General features: G+C 43.5%; 1 protein-coding gene across 1 annotated transcript in view; it reads right to left on the bottom strand.

Annotated features, from left to right (window-relative positions):
- Positions 1-20082, bottom strand: part of LOC126106563 (esterase FE4-like) — a 173932-nt gene that overhangs the window by 139129 nt on the left and 14721 nt on the right. The window contains exon 2 of the mRNA XM_049912906.1: positions 5830-5967. Within this exon, the coding sequence (XP_049768863.1) occupies positions 5830-5967 (138 nt within the window). The remainder of the gene's footprint in view (positions 1-5829; positions 5968-20082) is intronic.

The raw sequence follows: 20082 nt of genomic DNA on the forward strand, positions 1-20082 counted from the left end.
TGAAAGGGATGTGATTACTGGATACAGCTTTCGATGTTCAAAAAAATAAAATAGGTATTCAACAGAATTCAAATTTGGCTAAGAAAGACTATCTGTCCTACCAGTCAAATGCAAAAAAGGAAGAAAAAAAAGAAAGCGCGTGTTAGTCTATTAAATTTCGGGCATGCAGCCGTGCAAATAATTTTTTTCCATAGATATTTCAGCCGCGTATCGTCCGGCCATCCTCAGATTAAGTCGCAAGACTATCCATGTTAGTATCAAATTTACTATGGAAATAGAAAAAGAGTGCTGCCTGCTCTTTTTGGATGTTGTCGTTCGCAGTAAAGTTGGTGGCAGATTAGGACATGCCGTATATCGTAAACCAACACATACAAATCTATATCTACATGCCAGTAGCTGCCATCACCCTTCACAGACCATAAGTGTTCTTAAGATCTTAGTGCATAGGACGAACTCTATATTCGATAAAGATAATTTGCAAGAGGAGCTCACATACCTCATGAGCATTTTTAAAGCGAATGAATTTTCTCCACAACAAATTCGTAGAGCACTCAATAAAAAAACCTAGAATGCAGGTATGTGATGGGAAATGCTCAATGTTCATGATGTCATATCTCCTGACCTATGTATCTTACAATGATACATTTTTCTTGATAAATTTTGCGACATATGTGGATTCCTTCTGCAAAATGCGTAGTACGATAATAAATTAAAACGTGCGGCAGTTTCTTACAGACACTATGTAATCAAAAGTGGACATCTAGCTGAAAACGACTTACAAGTTCGTGGCGCCCTCCATTGGTAACGCTGGAATTCCATATGGTGTTGGCCCACCCTTAGTCTTAATGTCAGCCTCCGTTCTCGCAGGCATACGTTAAATTAGGTGCTGGAAGTTTCCTTGGGGAATGGCAGCCAATTCTTCACGGAACGCTGCACTGAGGAGAGGTACCGATGTCGGTCGGTGAGGCCTGGCACGAAGTCGGCGTTCCAAAACATCCCAGAGGATTCAGGTCAGGACTCTGTGCAGGCCAGTCCATTACAGGGATCTTATTGTCGTGTAACAACTCCGCCACAGGCCGTGCATTATCAACAGGTGGTCGATCGTGCTGAAAGATGCAGCCGCCATCCCCGAATTACTCTTCAACAGTGGGAAGCAAGAAGGCGCTTAAAACATCAATGTAGGCCTGTTCCGTGATAGTGCCACGCAAAACAACAAGGGGTGCAAGCCCCCTCCATGAAAAACACGAGCTCACTATAACACCACCGCTTCCGAATTTTAATGCTGGCACTACACAGGCTGGCATATGACGTTCGCCGGGCATTCACCATACCCACACCCTGCCATCGGATCGCCACATTGTGTTCCGTGATTCATCACTCTACACAGCTTTTCCCATTGTTCTGTCGTCCAATGTTTACGCTTCTTACACCAGGCGAGGCGTTGTTTGGCATTTAGCAGCATGATGTGTGGCTTATGAACAGCCGGTCGACCATGAAATACGTTTTCTCACCTCCCGCCTAACTGTCATAGTACTTGCAGTGGATCCTGATGCAGTTTGGAATATCTGTATGATGGCGTGGATAGATGTCTGTCTATTACACATTACGACCCTCCTCAACTGTCGGCGGTCTCTATCAGTCGACAGACGAGGTCGGCCTGTACGCTTTTGTGCTGTACGTGTCCCTTCACGTTTCCACTTCACTATCACATTGGGAACAGTGGACCTAGGGATGTTTAGGAGAGTGGAAATCTCGCGTACAGACGTATGACACAAGTGACATCTACATCTACATCTACATCTGCATCTACATCCAGTCACCTGACCATGTTCGAAGTCCGTGAGTTCCGCGGAGCGCCCCATTCTGCTCTCTCACAATGTCTAATGACTACTGAGGTTGGTGATATGGGGTACGTGGCAGTATGTGGCAGCACAATGGACCTAATATGAATAACGTATGTTTCTGGGGCTGTCCAGTTACTTTTGATCACATAGTGTATCTTAGGGTTTATGACGTCATATATCCTGAACTAACTGTTGCACAATTATGTAATTTTTCTTGTATATTCAGTGATATGTCTGAATACTGTCTGAAAATTGTGTCATGAATAGATTTAGTAGTAAGGAATTAATGAATTTAAATTTCATGCTTCATGTTTGAGTTTCACAGTATGAACAGTGAAAATATAATAAACCACAAGCTTCTTTCCTTTCATCATTTTGTTGGAGTGATCAACGAGAGAAAGGTTCGTAAAGGTTTGAAATTTTGTGTACAGTTTGTTGCAAGTCTTTAAGTACTCTCATTCTCAAACACAGGGTAACTGAAGCGTGGGTATTCTTGCGTTGCTGTGTCACCCTCATCCCACCCCCTTCGATAGGTGGGTGTTTGTTATCCCCCATAGTGATTCTTTCCAGACAGTAAATGATATGTGTACCAAGTTTGGTTGCAGTCGCTCCGATGGGTTTAGGTTGGGATGTGGAACATACATACATATGTATTTATTTGTATTTTTGTACTGTGTATATTAAAAATATGTAGCCTATGTCTGCCCAAATGTTCATTACGTGATCATGTAGAAATTTGAAGTAAATTGGCCAAGAACTCTAATAGAACTTTTGGAAACAGTATTTCCGCTTTATGTATTACATACATATGTGTTTGAAATAAGATTACGAAATCTTATGCAGACACTGATCATTCTCTTGTCCTGAGGGTAAAGTAAGCAAAATTTAATGAAGACCGGAATAAAACAGTAATAACTAATAAATTGCAGCTCTGCTTTGCCCCATTCTCTACACAAACTTATCCCTCTCTAAATTTTACTACATGGACATAAGTACATCTACATCTACATAACTACGCTACAGTTCAAAATCAGGTGCCTGGATTAGGGTTCTTCGCATCATCTGTAGACTATTTTTCTATGTTCCACTTCCTAACAGTGTGTGGAAAAATTGAAATTTAAATATTTCTGTACGAGCTCTGATTTCTCCTATTTTGTAACGATGACAATTTCTCCCTATGTAGGCTGGTGACAGCAAAATTTTTCACATTCAGAGGTGGACGTTGGTATTGATGTTTCGTGGAAAGATCTCGCCGGAACGAAAACGCCTTTGTTTTAATGATTGTCATACCAACACACTTACCATATCCGTGACATTCTCTCCCCCGTTTCGCGATAATGCTAAACGAGCTGGCTCATTTGGACGGTTTCGATGTCCTCCATGAATCCTGCCTGGTGAGGATCTCACACTGTGCGGCAGTACTCTAGGAGAGGACGAAGAAGCATGATGTAGGCAACGCCTTTAGTAGACCTGTTGCACCTTCTAGGAATTCTGTCAATAAAACGCATTCATTGGCTCGCCTTTCAATCAGAATTACCTATATGTTCGTTTCAGTGTAAATTATTCATAGGTGTAACACGTAGAAAATCAGTTGAATTGATAGCCATTAAATCTGTGCAATTTATTGCGTAACCTTAATTTAGTGAATTCATTTTAGTACTCATTTGGATGAAATTACACTTTTCGTGATTCAGAGTCAATTCTCGCCTTTCGCACCATACAGAGATCTGGTCTAAATACTTTTGCATGTGGTTTTAACTTTCTGGTGACTTTACCATACGGTAAATAACAGCGTAATCTGCAAACAGTCGAAGAATGTTGCTCCATATCACGTATTTTCTGAATCCTTGCTGACCAGGTGCTAACAGACCGTTTTCTTTAAGGTAATTTTTGATATTTGAACACAGTATATGTTCCATAACCCTACTGCAAACTGACGTCAGTTATATTGGTCCGTAACTCATAGGACTACACCTATTTCCTTTCTTGAGTATTGGTGTCACGTATGGAAGTTTCCAGTCTTTTTGTGTGGCTATTTCGTCGAGCTCTTTCGTCCTGCGTCGTTTGAGACTGAAGCCCTTTCTCCATTTTCCCGAGACTCTCCAATCTAAAAAACCGCTCAGTCCATTCCACGCAACACACACTACCCGTGTAGCCATTTGCTGTGTATGGTTGACCCGTGACCTATTATGGGGAACCCAAAAGCTCGCATTCGGGAGGACGAATGTTCAATCCCACGTCCGGCCATCCTGATTTAGGTTTTCCGTGATTTCCCTCAATCGCTCCAGGGAAATGTCGGGATGTTTCCTTTGAAAGGGCACGACCGACTTCCTTCCCCGTCCTTCCCTAATCCGATGAGACCAATGACCTCGCTGTCTGGTCTCCTCCCCCAAAACAACCCAACCCAACCCCAAAACCTCACCACTCTATGTCGAGAAACCTTCAACCTACACGGTAACAGAACCGTGTGAGCCTCTGCTTCAGATACTCCATTCGGCTCTGCACGAAAGATCCACAGTCGGTCCAGTTGATGCTGCTGCAGATGGTGAGATCTGTCTTAATATCGCGAGCAAGATTGACAATCTTTACCACTTGAGCTAGTCGTCTGAAACCACGGAGAAACTCTCCCAATCCAGAGCAACACACATTTTTAGTACCAACATTAGCCACCACCTGCAGTTGGCTGTACCCTGTGCTCTTCATGGTATCAGGAACCATTCGTTTCACGCCTGGAATGACTCCTCCAGGTATACACAGTGTGATCTGGATTTCTTCTCCTTGTAGACCACCATAACCTTTACAAGCTCCATTACATGTTTGGCATTGGAGCTCCCAACAAGCAGTAATCCCACCTTTTGTGACTGCCCAGACCTTGCAAGCTTCTTCTGGAACAGAGCAAGTGACGGCACTTGGCTCAGGATTTTTGTCAGCCACGTATATAGCGCCCTCATTCGCTGCCTGCCTCACCTTGAAACGACCGCTCACTTGGCTAGGGTGAGGCATTATCCTCAATGTGGACAGCAACCAGGGAGAGTCACAGTGGTGAACAAATCGGGGGATTCACTAGACGTGCTGGAAGTACTTTGCTTCCTTACATCCAGCCCCACATAGTGAAGCCCATTGGCAACAGCCTCAACCTGCATGGCTGATACCAGCACTACCTGCAGTTCTGGGTGAAGCGTTACCAACTCAGCTCGCATCGGACTACAGCAGTCACAGTCAAATGGTTCAAATGGCTCTGAGCACTATGGGACTTAACTTCTGAGGTCAGCCGGCCGCGGTGGTCTCGCGGTTAAGGCGCTCAGTCCGGAACCGCGCGACTGCTACGGTCGCAGGTTCGAATCCTGCCTCGGGCATGGATGTGTGTGATGTCCTTAGGTTAGTTAGGTTTAAGTAGTTCTAAGTTCTAGGGGACTGATGGCCACAGAAGTTAAGTCCCATAGTGCTCAGAGCCATTTGAACCATTTTTCTGAGGTCATCAGTCCCCTAGAACACAGAACTACTTAAACCTAACTAACCTAAGGACATCACACACATCCATGCCCGAGGCAGGATTCGAGCCTGCGACCGCAGCGGTAGCGCGGCTCCAGACTGTACCGCCTAGAACCTCTCGGCCACTCCTACCTGCCAGTCACAGTCCATATCCATACTAAAGCCAGTGGACATATACACCACAGTGTTATAACACCATGGAACCGTATCGACTGGATACACAAATACGCAACAAATTTAACAATTCTCACTAAAATGTGCACAATAAATAAAAAAAATAAAACAGTTCTTGTTACTATAAGCTCGTTACAGCTCACAAACGAAACACTGTGCTCTGATTTGCTGCTGCCTAGACGGTAGCTGTTGCCCAACTGAGTAGCTCTTTTGTTTGTCTCTGAAGTCGAGCCTCAATCTTCTAAGAGGTGTGATGATCCTACTGCCCTTATAGTGCACTGTTTTCATATAGGTCAGAGTAGCTGTGACTGAGATGTACCTTGGGCGTGCTGACGTTGATGAAGAGGCAGTCCTCGTCGCCAATGTACTTCCCCACCAGGAGGTCCATCTGCGGCGCGACGTTGCCCTCTTTAGTCGCATCTCGGACTCCACTCCAAGAGGCAGCCAGTTGTGGTGGCTGAAACATACAACATACACACGTACTGTCACAGAGCTGCAGCCTCACACGTCGTCATGTAGGTAGTGATTGACGTTTTCACTGCACACGTAACATCCTCCTTGACATAATCACAGATAATACTTTATAGTGACAACTGGAATCGGCTATCACTTTTTCAATCGCTACAGTGATTGTTAATCATGGTCAATACTGCTTAACGCTACAAAATGTTTTGTGTGGTTGCGTCAAAGAAAATGTTAGTACGGAGTACTGTCCGCTGCTGAGTAGATTGTGGGTGTCTACATGTCAAAGGCGGATTACAGCGCCACCTGACGCAGGCTGGCGTTCTAAACACATTGTATATGAATTCAGTTCTGTCACCATTGTAAGAGTGGCTGATGTGATTTAAGAAATGTAGACTACAACATCAGAAACAATAACAAAATTGAGAAACTTTACTTACTACGCGAAAGGCCAACCGAGCGTGTCCTCTCGGAAAGCTATTGCACGGATACCAGCTGTGCTGCTGAGAGACAGATCGGTCCCCATCAGCTCGGCTACTAAATTAATAACTATCGCACAACGTATTTAACGGTATCAAAGTGGTGCGCCTTGTAACTGAATAATGGATGTTGGCCTTGACAAAAACGTAGAGTATACAAAAAGGTAAAAGATTCACTAACTACTAACAAAATTTATTCCAACCATATGCAGTGCATACGTCAATGAATGACATGATGTAAGATTTAATTCAGCACACAATAAACGACACAACTATTAAGACTATTAAGAAATAGCCATCTACACTAATATCATATGAAAAAAGTCGTTGTTTACGGTTATTACGAAAAATCTCAAAAAGCTCTTGACAGTTTTAGTACCAATTTTTACACAGTACTATAACTAACTTTCAGACAGACAGAGACTGCATATTTCTTAAATATATATGGTATACAAGGTGAAGAAAAGTTCAAGCACTCAGACTTCGCAGCGTCATTCCTCACTTATTGGCATTACAAAAATGTCCCTCACAAACTGACATCCTACGCATGTTTCCGGCAGTAAATTGGCGTCAAAGATAGGCAATCTGGCAATGTTGTAATCACACGTACGGCAAGTATACCTGTCCGTATATCGCCGTAGTGCTGTGCAGTTCGGGCCGGCCGGAGTGGCCGCGCGGTTCTAGGCGCTACAGTCTGGAACCGAGCGACCGCTCCGGTCGCAGGTTCGAATCCTGCCTCGGGCTTGGATGTGTGTGATGTCCTTAGGTTGGTTAGGTTTAATTAGTTCTAAGTTCTAGGCGACTGATGACCTCAGAAGTTGTCGCATAGTGCTCAGAGCCATTTGAACCATTTTTTTTGCTGTGCAGTTCGTGCAGTGGATCGCGTTTTGGGTTAGCTTACAGGAGGTCGAGGGTTCGTTTCTGGATCGAGGCGTGTTTGTTCTTATGTGCCAGTTTCATTCTGCCGTATAATATCGTAGTATACACCATTTCTTAATCCACACGTACCCGACATTTGCGTAGTACAGTGTTTTGTAACGGCGAACATAACAGAAATGTGGTGTGACAAGTCAGAAACAGGCAGTTTAAACAAAACAACATGAATTTCGAGATGATTTCACAGTTAAGTAGCTTAGCATCTACTAGTTATTTATAGTACTTGCAGTACGTCCGCTCAAATGTAACACATTAGCAACAAGTGACAATAATAATTTCAATATTAATGACCGCATGACGTTTACAAAAGAATACGTTTTTGTATGTCCATCCTTTTAGCAGGACGTCTCTGGGAGGACGGCCGTTTACTATCTTGACAAAAAATAAAAACACCGACAGACGTCCTTATTTTATTTTATTTTGTCGCTACCAGTTTCGACACTTCATTGCGTCATCTTCAGTCTGTTTTGATGTGGTACGGGTGGATACTCTCGTCATGCAAAACCCATCAGTTGCCAGCCTCTTACTGGAATGCTGACACGTGAGTTTCAGATTATCTGTGAATAACTGATGGGTTATGCATGGGGATCGTATCACCCTGTACCGCATCAAAACAGCCTGAAGATGATGCAATGAAGCGTCGAAACTGGTAGCGGCAAAATAAAATATAATCATAAGTACGGCTGTAGGTGTTTTTCTTTTTTGTCAAGAAAGAATACGTTGTCCTCAGAGCAGACGTTCAAAGCGACTCCCAGCACGTCTAAACGTTGCGCAACCCGCTGGACCCTACAGCTGCGGCAACATGACTTCATCCACAGATACAAGAGCAGCATGAACGCGCACTACCAGTTCTTCCAAATGTGTCGGCAGAGCAGAATATACATGCTCCTTCAAGTGTTACTACAGGTTGAAGTCCAGAGGATCCGGGTCAGGTGAACGCGGTAACTGTATAACTGGATCCCTCCTCCCCGCCTGGGCCACTTTCCTGGAAATGCTCTGTTTAGATATCGTCGCGCATTGATTGCAAAGTATGGAGGCGCACCACCATCTCGGAACGATATCGTCTGCCGAATATGAAGTGGAGCCTCTTCGAGTGCGACAGGCAAATAGTTTGAGTGCCATGCATGAGACCTTCGTGCAGCCAACCAGTCGGGCAACAAGTAGGGATACAAACTCCTGTCTGCCCACATTCCGCTCGAGACGTTGATGCCAAAGCGAACCTGATATCCACGGTCGCGGGTGACGTGTGGGTCAACCTCACACTAATGGTGAGGATTGTGCTTATTGAAGACGCTCTCAGGTGTGAACGTTATTTCATCTGACCATATTACAGTGTTAGCGAAGTCGTCGTTGGCTTCCCGTTGTTGGAACCGTTCACAAAACTGCATTCCCATGCAGGTGTTGGTCAACTACCTTGCCTTTTGAGCCACGCAGCTGCCTAGCTGCGCTACGTGTATTTTGTTGCGGTTCTTGGTGTGTGAGCTCCAGAATAACTTCCTCAGTAGCTGGGGTACGGCGAGTCCGTGGACGACCTGTCGCGTGATGTCGGAAGGGGACAACCTGTCTCCAGAAGGCGCAGTTCCAGATGATGAAACACATTTTTATCTGGATGACGTGAACCAGGATATCTAGCAGCACACTCATAAGCCCGGTTATCAGGTAGGAAAGGACCAGAAGCATATCCACGTATTCACTGTCTGTGTATGCCATGCGTCTGCCACTCCGTTTTAGAATAACAAAAGAAGGAGCTACAATGTGTACGAATGTACATGGAGTTTCTCATGGGCGCGTTACTCCGCTAGCAACAAGTTGCTGTCTGATGAACGATATAAACACGTCATTAGTCTTAGCGGGCTATTCCACCTAGCGCGCATCACCTCTATTACAGCTTTTGTTCTGCATGATTCATCCCACCGTTAACTGGGAATGTTAGTTTTCGAATTACACTGTTTCCCTAACTATAACGGACGTGATGTTTCCACGTTTCCATCGATAGTAATAATAATAATAACAATAATAATAATAATAGTTTAAACATAGCTGCACAATAGCTTCCTCAGAAAGCTATGATGCACCTTCAGTGCTTTAAGCTCACTACCTCTTATGTAATGGTGGTTTTCTCGTGATGTATGTTTGCTACTACATCGGCCCTTATGTGATTTTGTCTGGCTCTAAAATTTTGGTTTTGCCTGCGAATGTGTATTAACAGTATCGTGTACCAGTGTTCTTAATTCTTTCTTGTCAAGAGCCATTATTGTCAATTTTAAAGTTCTGACATATATACCGTTTGTGGGCTTCACTAATATAATAATGTAATTTTTATATTTTGGCTGTATATGCCACTGGGCGTAAATTTCTCGGCGTAAGCTCCACCTGCTTTTTTTATGTATAACTACATTATTTGTACCAATGCTCCCATACTGTTATAACGGGAGTGATAATTGCCTTCCTTTTTTATTGTTACTCTACCTAAGGACGTTATTAATACTGATAATTTACACGTTGCCTTTGTACGCCAATTGGCACATATGTTTCTCTGCACGAGCGCCACCTGCCCTGGTTTCAGAGTAACTACGCTGCCGATTACACTCAGTCGGTTGTGAGCTCTGCAAGATCCATGTACTATTTTATATTTACGTGACAAACCCTAATTCTAGGGCTATATTTCATTTTTGACAAATGGATCTATACCGACATTTGCAAAAACGGCGATTGTACATTAGTCCTTACTAATGTAAAATTGTAAGTACCAGTCGTCGTTATCATATTTCTGGAATGCAAGAGTTCTCTAATTTGTGTTAAAATTTATTCTTAGCTTAAGTTTCATACTTTTCTACTTAAGCTATGATTGTCCTTTGGCCACCTTCTGAAGAAGACAAATTTATATTTGTCGAAACCTAGGTAAAGAATTCTTTATCCATTGCAACTGGTCGGCTGTTTATAATTTTATTAATAGTAATAGTAATAAAAGTAACGCATGAAGGTATTTACTAAAGAGCATGCGCTCATCAGACTCAATGTTAAAAAACATAATGAATGGTTCCATGGTGACAATACATACAAATGGTAACAGAATTTGGGAATTATTTGCATAGCATGTTGCCAGCCCTACTGTTGACGTAAGGCCCTAACGAAATGTAAAGGACCTGAAAGTGCCAATAACAATCAAAGGTGGTTAGACACTGGACTCGCATTCGGGAGGACGACGGTTCAATCCCGCGTCCGGCCATCCTGATTTAGGTTTTCCGTGATTTCCCTAAATCGCTCCAGGCAAATGCCGGGACGGTTCCTCTGAAAGGGCACGGCCGACTTCCTTCCCAATCCTTCCCTAATCCGATGAGACCGATGACCACGCTGTCTGGTCTCCTTCTCCAAACCAACCAACCAACAACAATCAAAGGGATCGCGGGGGAGAGCACACAGGAAACAGTTTGGAACCTAGCAGATGCAGCGTTGCGAAACAATTCGCGTTCCACGACTTGCAAAAATCTTCTTAAAAAGCTGAGCAATGAAAACGATTGTATTTCCATTTCTGTGTTCGTAGTATTTAAGTGGAAATGTTTTCTGAAAGATCCACTGTAATCGCTGTATGACCATTAAGACGCCAGAAACCGTACCTTGCAGACTACATTTAGCAAATAAAAATATATACGCCTCGACCCAGCAACCTTCTGCATACTAAACCAACACCCTGTCTACGACACCCTGTCAGCTACTTGTATATGCTGATGAAGCTACCGTACATGTGATTACAGTGTTGCAAGAAGCCAATCTTTGACGTCCATTTATTGCCAGAAATATGCTCAGGACAAAACTTCGTGACAGACATTTTTGTATGGCTAGTATATGAGGAATCGCTCTGCGAAGTACGAATGCGCGAATTTCTCTTCATTTTGTACTGGGGGTATTCGGAAAATGAAAGAAAGATAGGTCACAAAATGGAAACCACAGTGAAAATCAAAACTGTTTTATTTGCAATGGTTAGCTACACCTTCCAGCTACTTCTCTACACAGTCGCCGCTCAGACTTAGACATCTGTCGTAGCGTTGTGCAAGCTTTTCAATTCCCTAGAAGACAGCCGCCAGTGCTTTTCGACAATTTTCTGCTCTGGACTGCAGCTCGTTGTCTGTGTCAATATATTGTCTTCATAGCCAGCGGTTCATTTGAGCAGGATGAACCTCAGGGATAGCCAATTATCGGCTGTATTGTGGGTGATCAAACACTTCCCATCGAAAACGCTGCAGGAGCATCTTCATTGCCCCTGCAGATTGCGTCCGAGAATTGTTGTGTAAAACGAACCGCATGACAGTTATGTGGGTTGCATAGCTTCAGGCGAAATATTTCACCAGGCCCTCATAGTTGGTGGGAGACGCTAATTTCCAGCCATCTTTACGTTGTAAGTGTGAGCTCGGAACTAAATAGAACGACATGATGTGATCGACGGGCTTACTAGACACAGTGCCCAATGCATCTGTGCAAAGATTCATCAGATTTTCACTGTATTTCCCATTTCGCGATCGATCGTTCCTTACCTTCCGAATAACCCTCGTTTATTGTTCCGTCCGTCAGTATGCCTCCAACGGTGACTTCATACTTAAACCGAGTGGGCATTTTCACTTTTGACTTTTGCGTTATGCTGCTGGACTAACAATTTTTTGTCGAACATCGTTCACAGGCGATGAAACATGGGTTTATACTTCGAACCAGAAATAAAACGGCAATCGATGTAGTAGCGCCAAACCACCTCTCCTCGGAAGCAGAATTTAAATCCGCACCCTCAGCTGGTAAAGTCATGGCGACGGTCTTCTGGGACTCAGAAGGGACTATTGTGTTTGACGTTCTCCCTCATGGCACAACGATCCACTCGCACGTGTATTGTGCTGCCCTTAGTAAACTGAAGAAACGTGTTCAGCATGCCCGTCGTACAAAAAAGCAATCCAAGTTCTCCTTCTCCACGTCAATGAAAAGCCTTACACAAATCTGGGCACCTGTGAAGAGGTCACAGAACTTCATTGGACTGTTCTATTATCCACATTACAACCCGAAGTTCGCACCTTTCCGAGTCCCATCTCTCTGGCCCAGTGAGGAATGCCCTCTGTGGGAAGCAGTTCGTGGCTGTCGGGAGTGAGCCGTGGTCGGCTCGCGTCAATGCCATTTTTCCTTTTGGGCATGAGTGGCGTCTTATTCCTCCCTCAGTTGCCATCTGAACGAGTTGCACACTTGCCTCCATCAGTGGCAGCAGCAACGTTTATCGGTACTGGTACTGCTGCAACTTCTTTGGTGTGGAAGTTACATTTCCGTGTCATGGTGTGTGTGGCAGGTGGTCGATTGCGGCGAAGCAGCGAGCAAGTCTCTGCGGCGTGTAATCGGGCCGGGGACGCTGGTGGCTTGCACGCGCCGTCGGCTGCGAGAACTAGCTGCGAGAACTGCTCAGTTCGTCGCCCACCGTACCTGCATACTGGAGTTGAGTAATCACTGAACCTGTCATGAAAGCTCAACTGTTGCGACATCTCTTCGTTAACTGCCAGTTGTTGCATCCTGGGCTGTCCCCGCAAGCAGCAACGTAATGGTGTGCCGGAGTCGGAAAAATTTTGCAGCCGACTCCCTGTATGGTTACGGTATATTAATAATTTTTACTTATGGACCGTCTGACAGCAACTGAATAAAACAGAATTTTAGTGCCATACGCGTTTCGCCTTTATTTTCTGCAAGGCATCATCAGTGGCCTGGAATATGTACATATGTTAGCTATTTTATTTACATTTTTGTCATTGTGCCTATAGGTTATAAACAGTTCTGGTGGTTGGTATTTCCTATTAAGTAGTAATGTTTTGAACTGTACTTACAGGTTGCGTGGACAATTTCCTACATATTACGCTCCTGTTGCATTTTTGGTGTTGTTCTTCTTCTTATGAACGCCAATTTGCGGTTTATTTCGCCATTCCACAACACTATGTACAGAACGCTTGTTTTAAAGCAATGTTTTGGTTTCTGTTGACGACTGTCAAATGTTTTTGCCAAAGATCGAATTTTATTGCCAAAGTTATGAGTGTAACTATTGAAGTATCTGTGGTCTGTTTGTGTATGCATTTGTGTGTGTGTGTGTTTTTTGGTGTGATATATTTTTTTTTGTGCTGTGTGTGTGTGTGTGTGTGTGTGTGTGTGTATTTTTTTCCTGTGTGAGTGTATGTGTGTCTCCAGATGATGTGGGGAAGAGTTCTCTTTTTTGTTTTTTATTTTATTTTTTATTTTATTTTATTTTATTTTATTTTATTTTATTTTATTTTATGTTATCATTTCCTTTACTAAGTGTAGTAGGGAGCCTGTGCTGATGTGTGTTTGTTCATTTATCACATGTTTGTTTTCTGCTATGGCTTTCTGGATGTGGAAGTTTTCTTGCATTTGTATAAGATGTTTGTCATGGTTGCTTATTCTCATTATTTTCATTTCTTGTTCCATGTTTGTAGGATGATGGTTGTAGTGTTTTAAATGCTCTGCAAATGTGGAATGATTTGTTTCACACCTCCAACATCTGATATGTTCTTTGTATCTTGTTTGAAAATTCCTGCATGTGATGCCTATGTATACTGCATCACAACTTGTGTGTAGGTCATGGTGTACCATCTTGTTATTTTCTGTGTGGTGTTGTCATTGTGTGTGTTTGTTGAGTGTGTTTGTAAGTTTTCAGCTTGTGAGTTCTTTTGTATTGTGGAACGGTTGTGTTTCTTTTTTATTTGTGTTTTTATTTTTTGATTGAGCTTGTGTACCACATGTGTGTCATACCCGTTGTTCCTAGCTATTTGTATGATTGTACTCATTTCTTGTTCATAGTTTCTCTTGCTGAGTGGGATTCTGTTTAATCTATGTAACATGTGTCTTAGTGCTGCAAGTTTCTGGCTGTGGGGGTGGTTGGATGTGGAATGTATTATTGTGTCTGTGGCTGTTGGTTTTCTAAAGATGTTAAATGTATGTTTACCATTTTCTTTTTTAATTGTAATGTCAAGAAAATTTATTTGATTTTCTTTTTCTTTTTCAAGTGTGAATTTTATGTTCTGATGAGCTTTGTTTATTTCTGAATGGAGTTCATCTATTTTTTCACTTGGCTCATCAAAAAAAAAATGGGTCAAATGGCTCTGAGCACTATGGGACTTAACATCTATGGTCATCAGTCCCCTAGAACTTAGAACTACTTAAACCTAACTAACCTAAGGACAGCACACAACACCCAGCCATCACGAGGCAGAGAAAATCCCTGACCCCGCCGGGAATCGAACCCGGGAACCCGAGCGTGGGAAGCGAGAACGCTACCGCACGACCACGAGATGTGGGCACTTGGCTCATCTACCAGACAAATAATGTCATCCACGTATCTGTACCAATATATGATTTTGGACTGTCAGACGGTCCATAAGTAAAAATTATTAATATACCGTAATATTGAGCGCAACTGAGGAGGACAGGACTATAAAATTTGAAGATCCCCGTATGGTGTTTAACTTTGGTAATGATTATAACTTATTAGTGAAGTGCACCAGCAGTATCTTCTGCCTTGTGGCCGTCAACATTCCAGTTACCTGGCCTTGTCGTTAGCGTACTTTTGCAGCAGTGTGTTTTCCTCGCCGTGTTCATGCTGTCCGACACGGCGTGTAGTTTTACAGTTTGATGTTGTTCTCTCTTTCTCTTCGAGTGTTTATTCTGCCTTAGTCAAGGCGTGTGTGTGTGGCATTAATAAGAGATAATCCTGCTGCGATTCTCGTCTTCGCTGGTACCTTTGGTTGTCGTGCTGTTGATTGGGTGGAGGGAAAGTGATCAGGTATTGGTTGGTTCGTCAGCCGTCCGTAGGTCGTGCTGCAACCCGATTGTGTAGTGTTACGCTTGGCTGTCGGTCTCACCTAAACTGTGGTTAGAGTTTCCTCCCCAGGCCGATCCTTGGAACACTTCTGATCACCACTGTTTGTTGAAACTTCCTGTCAGATTTGAACTGTGTGCCGGACCGAGACTCGAACTCGGGACCTATGCATTTCGCGGGCAAGTGCTCTACCATCTGGGCTACTCAAGCACGACTTACGCCCCGTCCTCACAGCTTTAATTTCGCCAGTACCTCGTCTCCTTCTGGACCACTGTTTGTTGTTTGTGATTGTTATTTTACTTGGTGGCAGGTATTGTGCGAGGCCTTCAGCCGCGTATTAATATTGTCTGTTTTATGTTTAGTATATGGTCTTCAGCCAAATTTTATAACAACTTTAAGATTAGGCCTTCAGCAGTGTTTCATTTACAATTCTTCTTGCTCTATATTTAGTCCTTCAGTCGCGTTTGTTTCAGAATCTGTGGCTTTAATACGTAAATCCTTGTCTGTAAGGTTTCTCTTTAACTACGTTGAATTCTTGAAACGGCCTTCTGCCGTGTTCTGTAAATTTTTATCTTAAGGTTGTCGTTAATTATTCGTGACTAATTGCTTGGGCCTTCAGCCGACAAGATACTTCAAGTTTTCTTAAGACGTTTTCCTGTTGTACTGTGTAAAGGCTTATCTTTAAAGTCTCTCTTTTATTACGTAAAGAAAATTTTTTAAATTGTGCTTTCGGCCGAAGAATTAACATGAATTTTCCTTAATATGGCCTTTAGCCGGAATTTGTAAATTCTTGGCTTTTAAAGAATTTCCTTAGCTGGTATGAAATATTATTTCGGCCTTTAGCTGAGAAGATATTGTGATTTTAGTTAAGTAAGGCCTTCAGCCGTTACTCTACATCCTTCTATTTATTTGAAAGCAATCATTTATATTCTGGAGAAGTTACTTGGGCCCTGATCCGTGAATTGATCTTATTTGTTTTAAAGAGAAAACTGTGCATTGGTTTAAGTAATAAAGTTGTGTGTGTTCTTGTATAACTAACAATAAGTGACCTTGGCCGCTTTCCACAAGCTGATCCGCTCTTCTGTCCAGATTTCAGGGAGGTTAATACTGCAGCAAAACGTTGTCGGATCAGACGTCGACCAGCAGAGTTGTACACTGAGCGCATACAGGCCCTCCCAGGTGATCCTTCGCTACTCCTTATGTTATTCTGTTAGGCGGAGACGAACCCAGCGGACACACACTTTCGAGTACGCAAACTGGTGTGTCAACACTACCAGCAGGGACGTCCAGTATTGCAGCGCGATGTCTGATTGAGATCAGCTGGTCACCCCGAATGAGAGTGTCCGCACGTTCCGCCATTACAGGAACGACACCTGTGTGCGGCCAGACGGCACACGGGAGATCGAACACCTTGCCCGACCTTGCTGCGATGATGGCAGACGCCTCGCCCAACGACTCACCTTGCTTTTTTTCACTGCCAGGTCTCCGTGGACATTCCGTAAGCGATGCTCTGGTTTTCGACCACAAAAACTCAATGACAGTTCTCTGCTTGGAACGCAGCTCCGTTATGGACGCCATTTTGAAGTACAGTGTCGCCAGTGATCGGAACTTCATGAACCTATAGGGCATAAATTGAGAATATTCCACAGGGTCGCGCAACAAATTCCGTATTTTTCAAACTGAAATTGTCAAAGAAAAAAAGTGTTGCACTACTCATCGAAAGCTCCTCGTAATTTGTGTTTTTAAGTGATATAAAGATCCGTTATTTCTCAATATATGCATTTTTTGGTACTTTTTAACATGACATTTTGGGTCCGTGGCTGCGTATAGAATACAGGATAGTTTCTGCAGAGAAGGAAGCAGCAAGCAGCCACTACGGAAAATGCTATTTGTTTACACAAATAGCGGCGTTACCGGTTTAGAAACAAGACTTTGATCTTCAGACGACGGTTCACATTTAGATATGCCTTTTTTGTTGTTTAAATAAGTTTCCGGCCCCTTATTTCCGTGTGGCGGACATTTCTCATGGTGGTGGTATCTTGCAGCAAAAACTGATTTTAAAAATTATCTATTCAATCTAACTATCCTTAATGACGGCTGAAGAGAATGTAAAGAAATCTTTAAGGTTGAGATATTGACGTCTACTTACGTCGAAAATCCTGCGCCATTTGTTGCGGTGTTATTTGCTTGTGTTCACGATATCGTCCACAGTACATACCCTTTATTTAATGTATACGTCGTGAACACATGCAAACAATATTACAGTAAAGTGACGTGGTATTTTTGACGTAAGTAAACTGTACCTCAACATTATAGATTTGTTCACATTGTATTCAATCATTACTAACGATAGTTACGTGTACATAGGTCGTTTCTGCCATCGTTTTTCGCTGTAGGGGAACACCACCCCAAGAAACGAAGGAGCAATAAAGAGTCGTGATCTTAAATGAACGCCAAAGAAATGTGTATTTAGACGGGAAGAGCTCTCTGAAGACGAACCCGTTGGTTCGAAATCAGTAACGACGCTAGCTGTGTGAAGAAACAACGTTGCCAATAGTGGCTGGTTTCTTTTTTCTCCTTTCAAGAATCAGCATGTACGGTATCGTTATGAATGTGAGATGAATATCATTGAAAATGTTAACCGCGAAGGAAATTATAGATTGACACAACCATTGGCATATTTTGAACTTCAACAGTAAAGTAAGTCTTGTGCAGAATTCTACTATCTTTTAGCCTACAGATGTACAATAGACCAGACGTTCTGAAGTTTGGCTGTCACTTTCCGGCGTCGAAGTCATTGTCATCTGCCAGGGCATGGTGAAGTACATGGTGGCTGGGCAGTTTCTAAATTTAGTATAAAGATGACTGTGTCGAAAATGCAGGTTGCTGCCACTGAAGCCAGTGTGGTGACCTGCGTAGAAAGCGAACTACACAAGAGGGAAAACATTCCCAGCGACCAAGAGGCTCGAGGAGTCGTAAGCAGCCGGCGAAGACTCCTCTGCAACAGGGGGGAGTCAGTGCGTACACCTGCCGCGACTGGAGTGGAAGAATCTGCTAACTGGCTTGAAACATGCTACAGACCTATGTTGATACCTAAGGATGTGACAAAAGTCCTGGCATAGCGACATGCAAATTTACAGACCGGGGTAGTACCGCGTACGTAAGGTATAAAAGGGCAGTGCACTGTCGAAGCCGCCGTTTGTACTCAGGTATTCGTGTGAAAATTTTATGGCCACACTACGGGAATTAACAGACACTGAATGCAGAATGGTAGTTCGAGCTAGACGCATGGGACATTCTGTTTATTTTAGGGAATTCAATATTCCGAGATCCACAGTGTCAAGAGTGTGCCGAGAATAACTAAGTTCAGATATTACCTGTCACCACGGCAACGGTGTGACCGGCGCCCTTCACTTAACGACCGAGAGCAGCGGCGTTTGAGTAGACTGGTCAGTGCTAGCAGACAAGCAACACTGCGTGAAATAACCGCAGAAATCAATGTGGGACGTACGACAACCGTATCACTCAGGACAGTGCGGCGAAATGTGGCATTAAAGGGCTACAGCAGCAGACGACCGACGCGAGTGCCCTTGCTGACAACACGGCATTACCTGCAGCACCTCTCCCGGTCTCACCACCGTATAGGTTGGACCCTACACGATTGGAAAACTGTTGATTAGTCATATGAGTCCCGATGTTAGTAAGAGCTGATGGTACGGTTCGAGTGTGGCGCACACCCGTTGAAGCCGTGGAAGTAAGGAAGATTCGGTTTAACGTTCCGTCGACATTGAGGTCATTTGGGATGGAGCACAAATTCGGATCGTGTCAAGGATGGGGGGGGGGGGGGCGAAATCAGCCGTGCCCTTTCGAAGGATCCACCTCGGCATTTGCCTGGAGGATTCAGGGAAATCACGGAAAACCTAAATCTGGATGGCCAGACGCGGGTTTGAACCGTCGTCCTCCCGAATGCGAGTCCTGTGTGCTAACCACTGAGCCACCTCGTTCGATACAAAGCCATGGACCCAAGTTGTCAACAAGGCTCTGTGCAAACTGCTGGTGGCACTATTACCGTGTGGGCTGCATGTACAGTCGTGCACAAAACGAGCGAGACCCCTCGCCTTTTCGTTATGCTGATCCGCACAGCTTTAAAGTCTGCTACACAGCATAACAGGCAAGGCGACGAAGTGCTACCGACATACTATGCACAGGAGTGAAATTGGAAAAAACTATCCGAAACTGTCAGACTGTTTTCAATCATATGTAAGACTATATTAATGCTGATTAGTGTGTTAACTACAACACCTAAATATAAGATATAAATGAAAGAAGAAACGCTAATTAGTATGAACTGTACTAATAAAAATGAATTTCAGCTTACCGCGATAACATAATTGTTTTAGTAAGACAAAGTACCCCAGATCGTTACGAATTAGCAAAATATTATGCGCATTCGGCCGCGGAATGGTCTGTGTCAACGTTCAGACCAGTCATACTGGATTACCGTTGCTGACCTACCATGAAAGTGTGCAAATTTAGCAATGCGCGAAGATTCATAACGAAATTCAGTTAAAAATCCTTCAGTACCACACTTAAGTCAATTCAGTTATTGACAGAAGCGGAAAAAGTAGGCAGTAACAAGTACGAAATTCTACAAGAGTTTCATATCGACATCCACAGGGCGCCGGTACAGAATCAAGGTAGCAATAAAACGTATTGGGGGAGCGAGAATTTCTTAAAATTCCTTTACTGATAGTCTATCTGCCTCCATCGAGATTAAAACCGAAAACAAACCAGACCTCCCTTGCAGTAGCAAACACCTTTCACTACGCTAGCACACAACCCAGGC

The sequence above is a fragment of the Schistocerca cancellata genome, chromosome 10, assembly GCF_023864275.1.
Source record: "Schistocerca cancellata isolate TAMUIC-IGC-003103 chromosome 10, iqSchCanc2.1, whole genome shotgun sequence".
Classification (NCBI taxonomy): domain Eukaryota; kingdom Metazoa; phylum Arthropoda; class Insecta; order Orthoptera; family Acrididae; genus Schistocerca; species Schistocerca cancellata.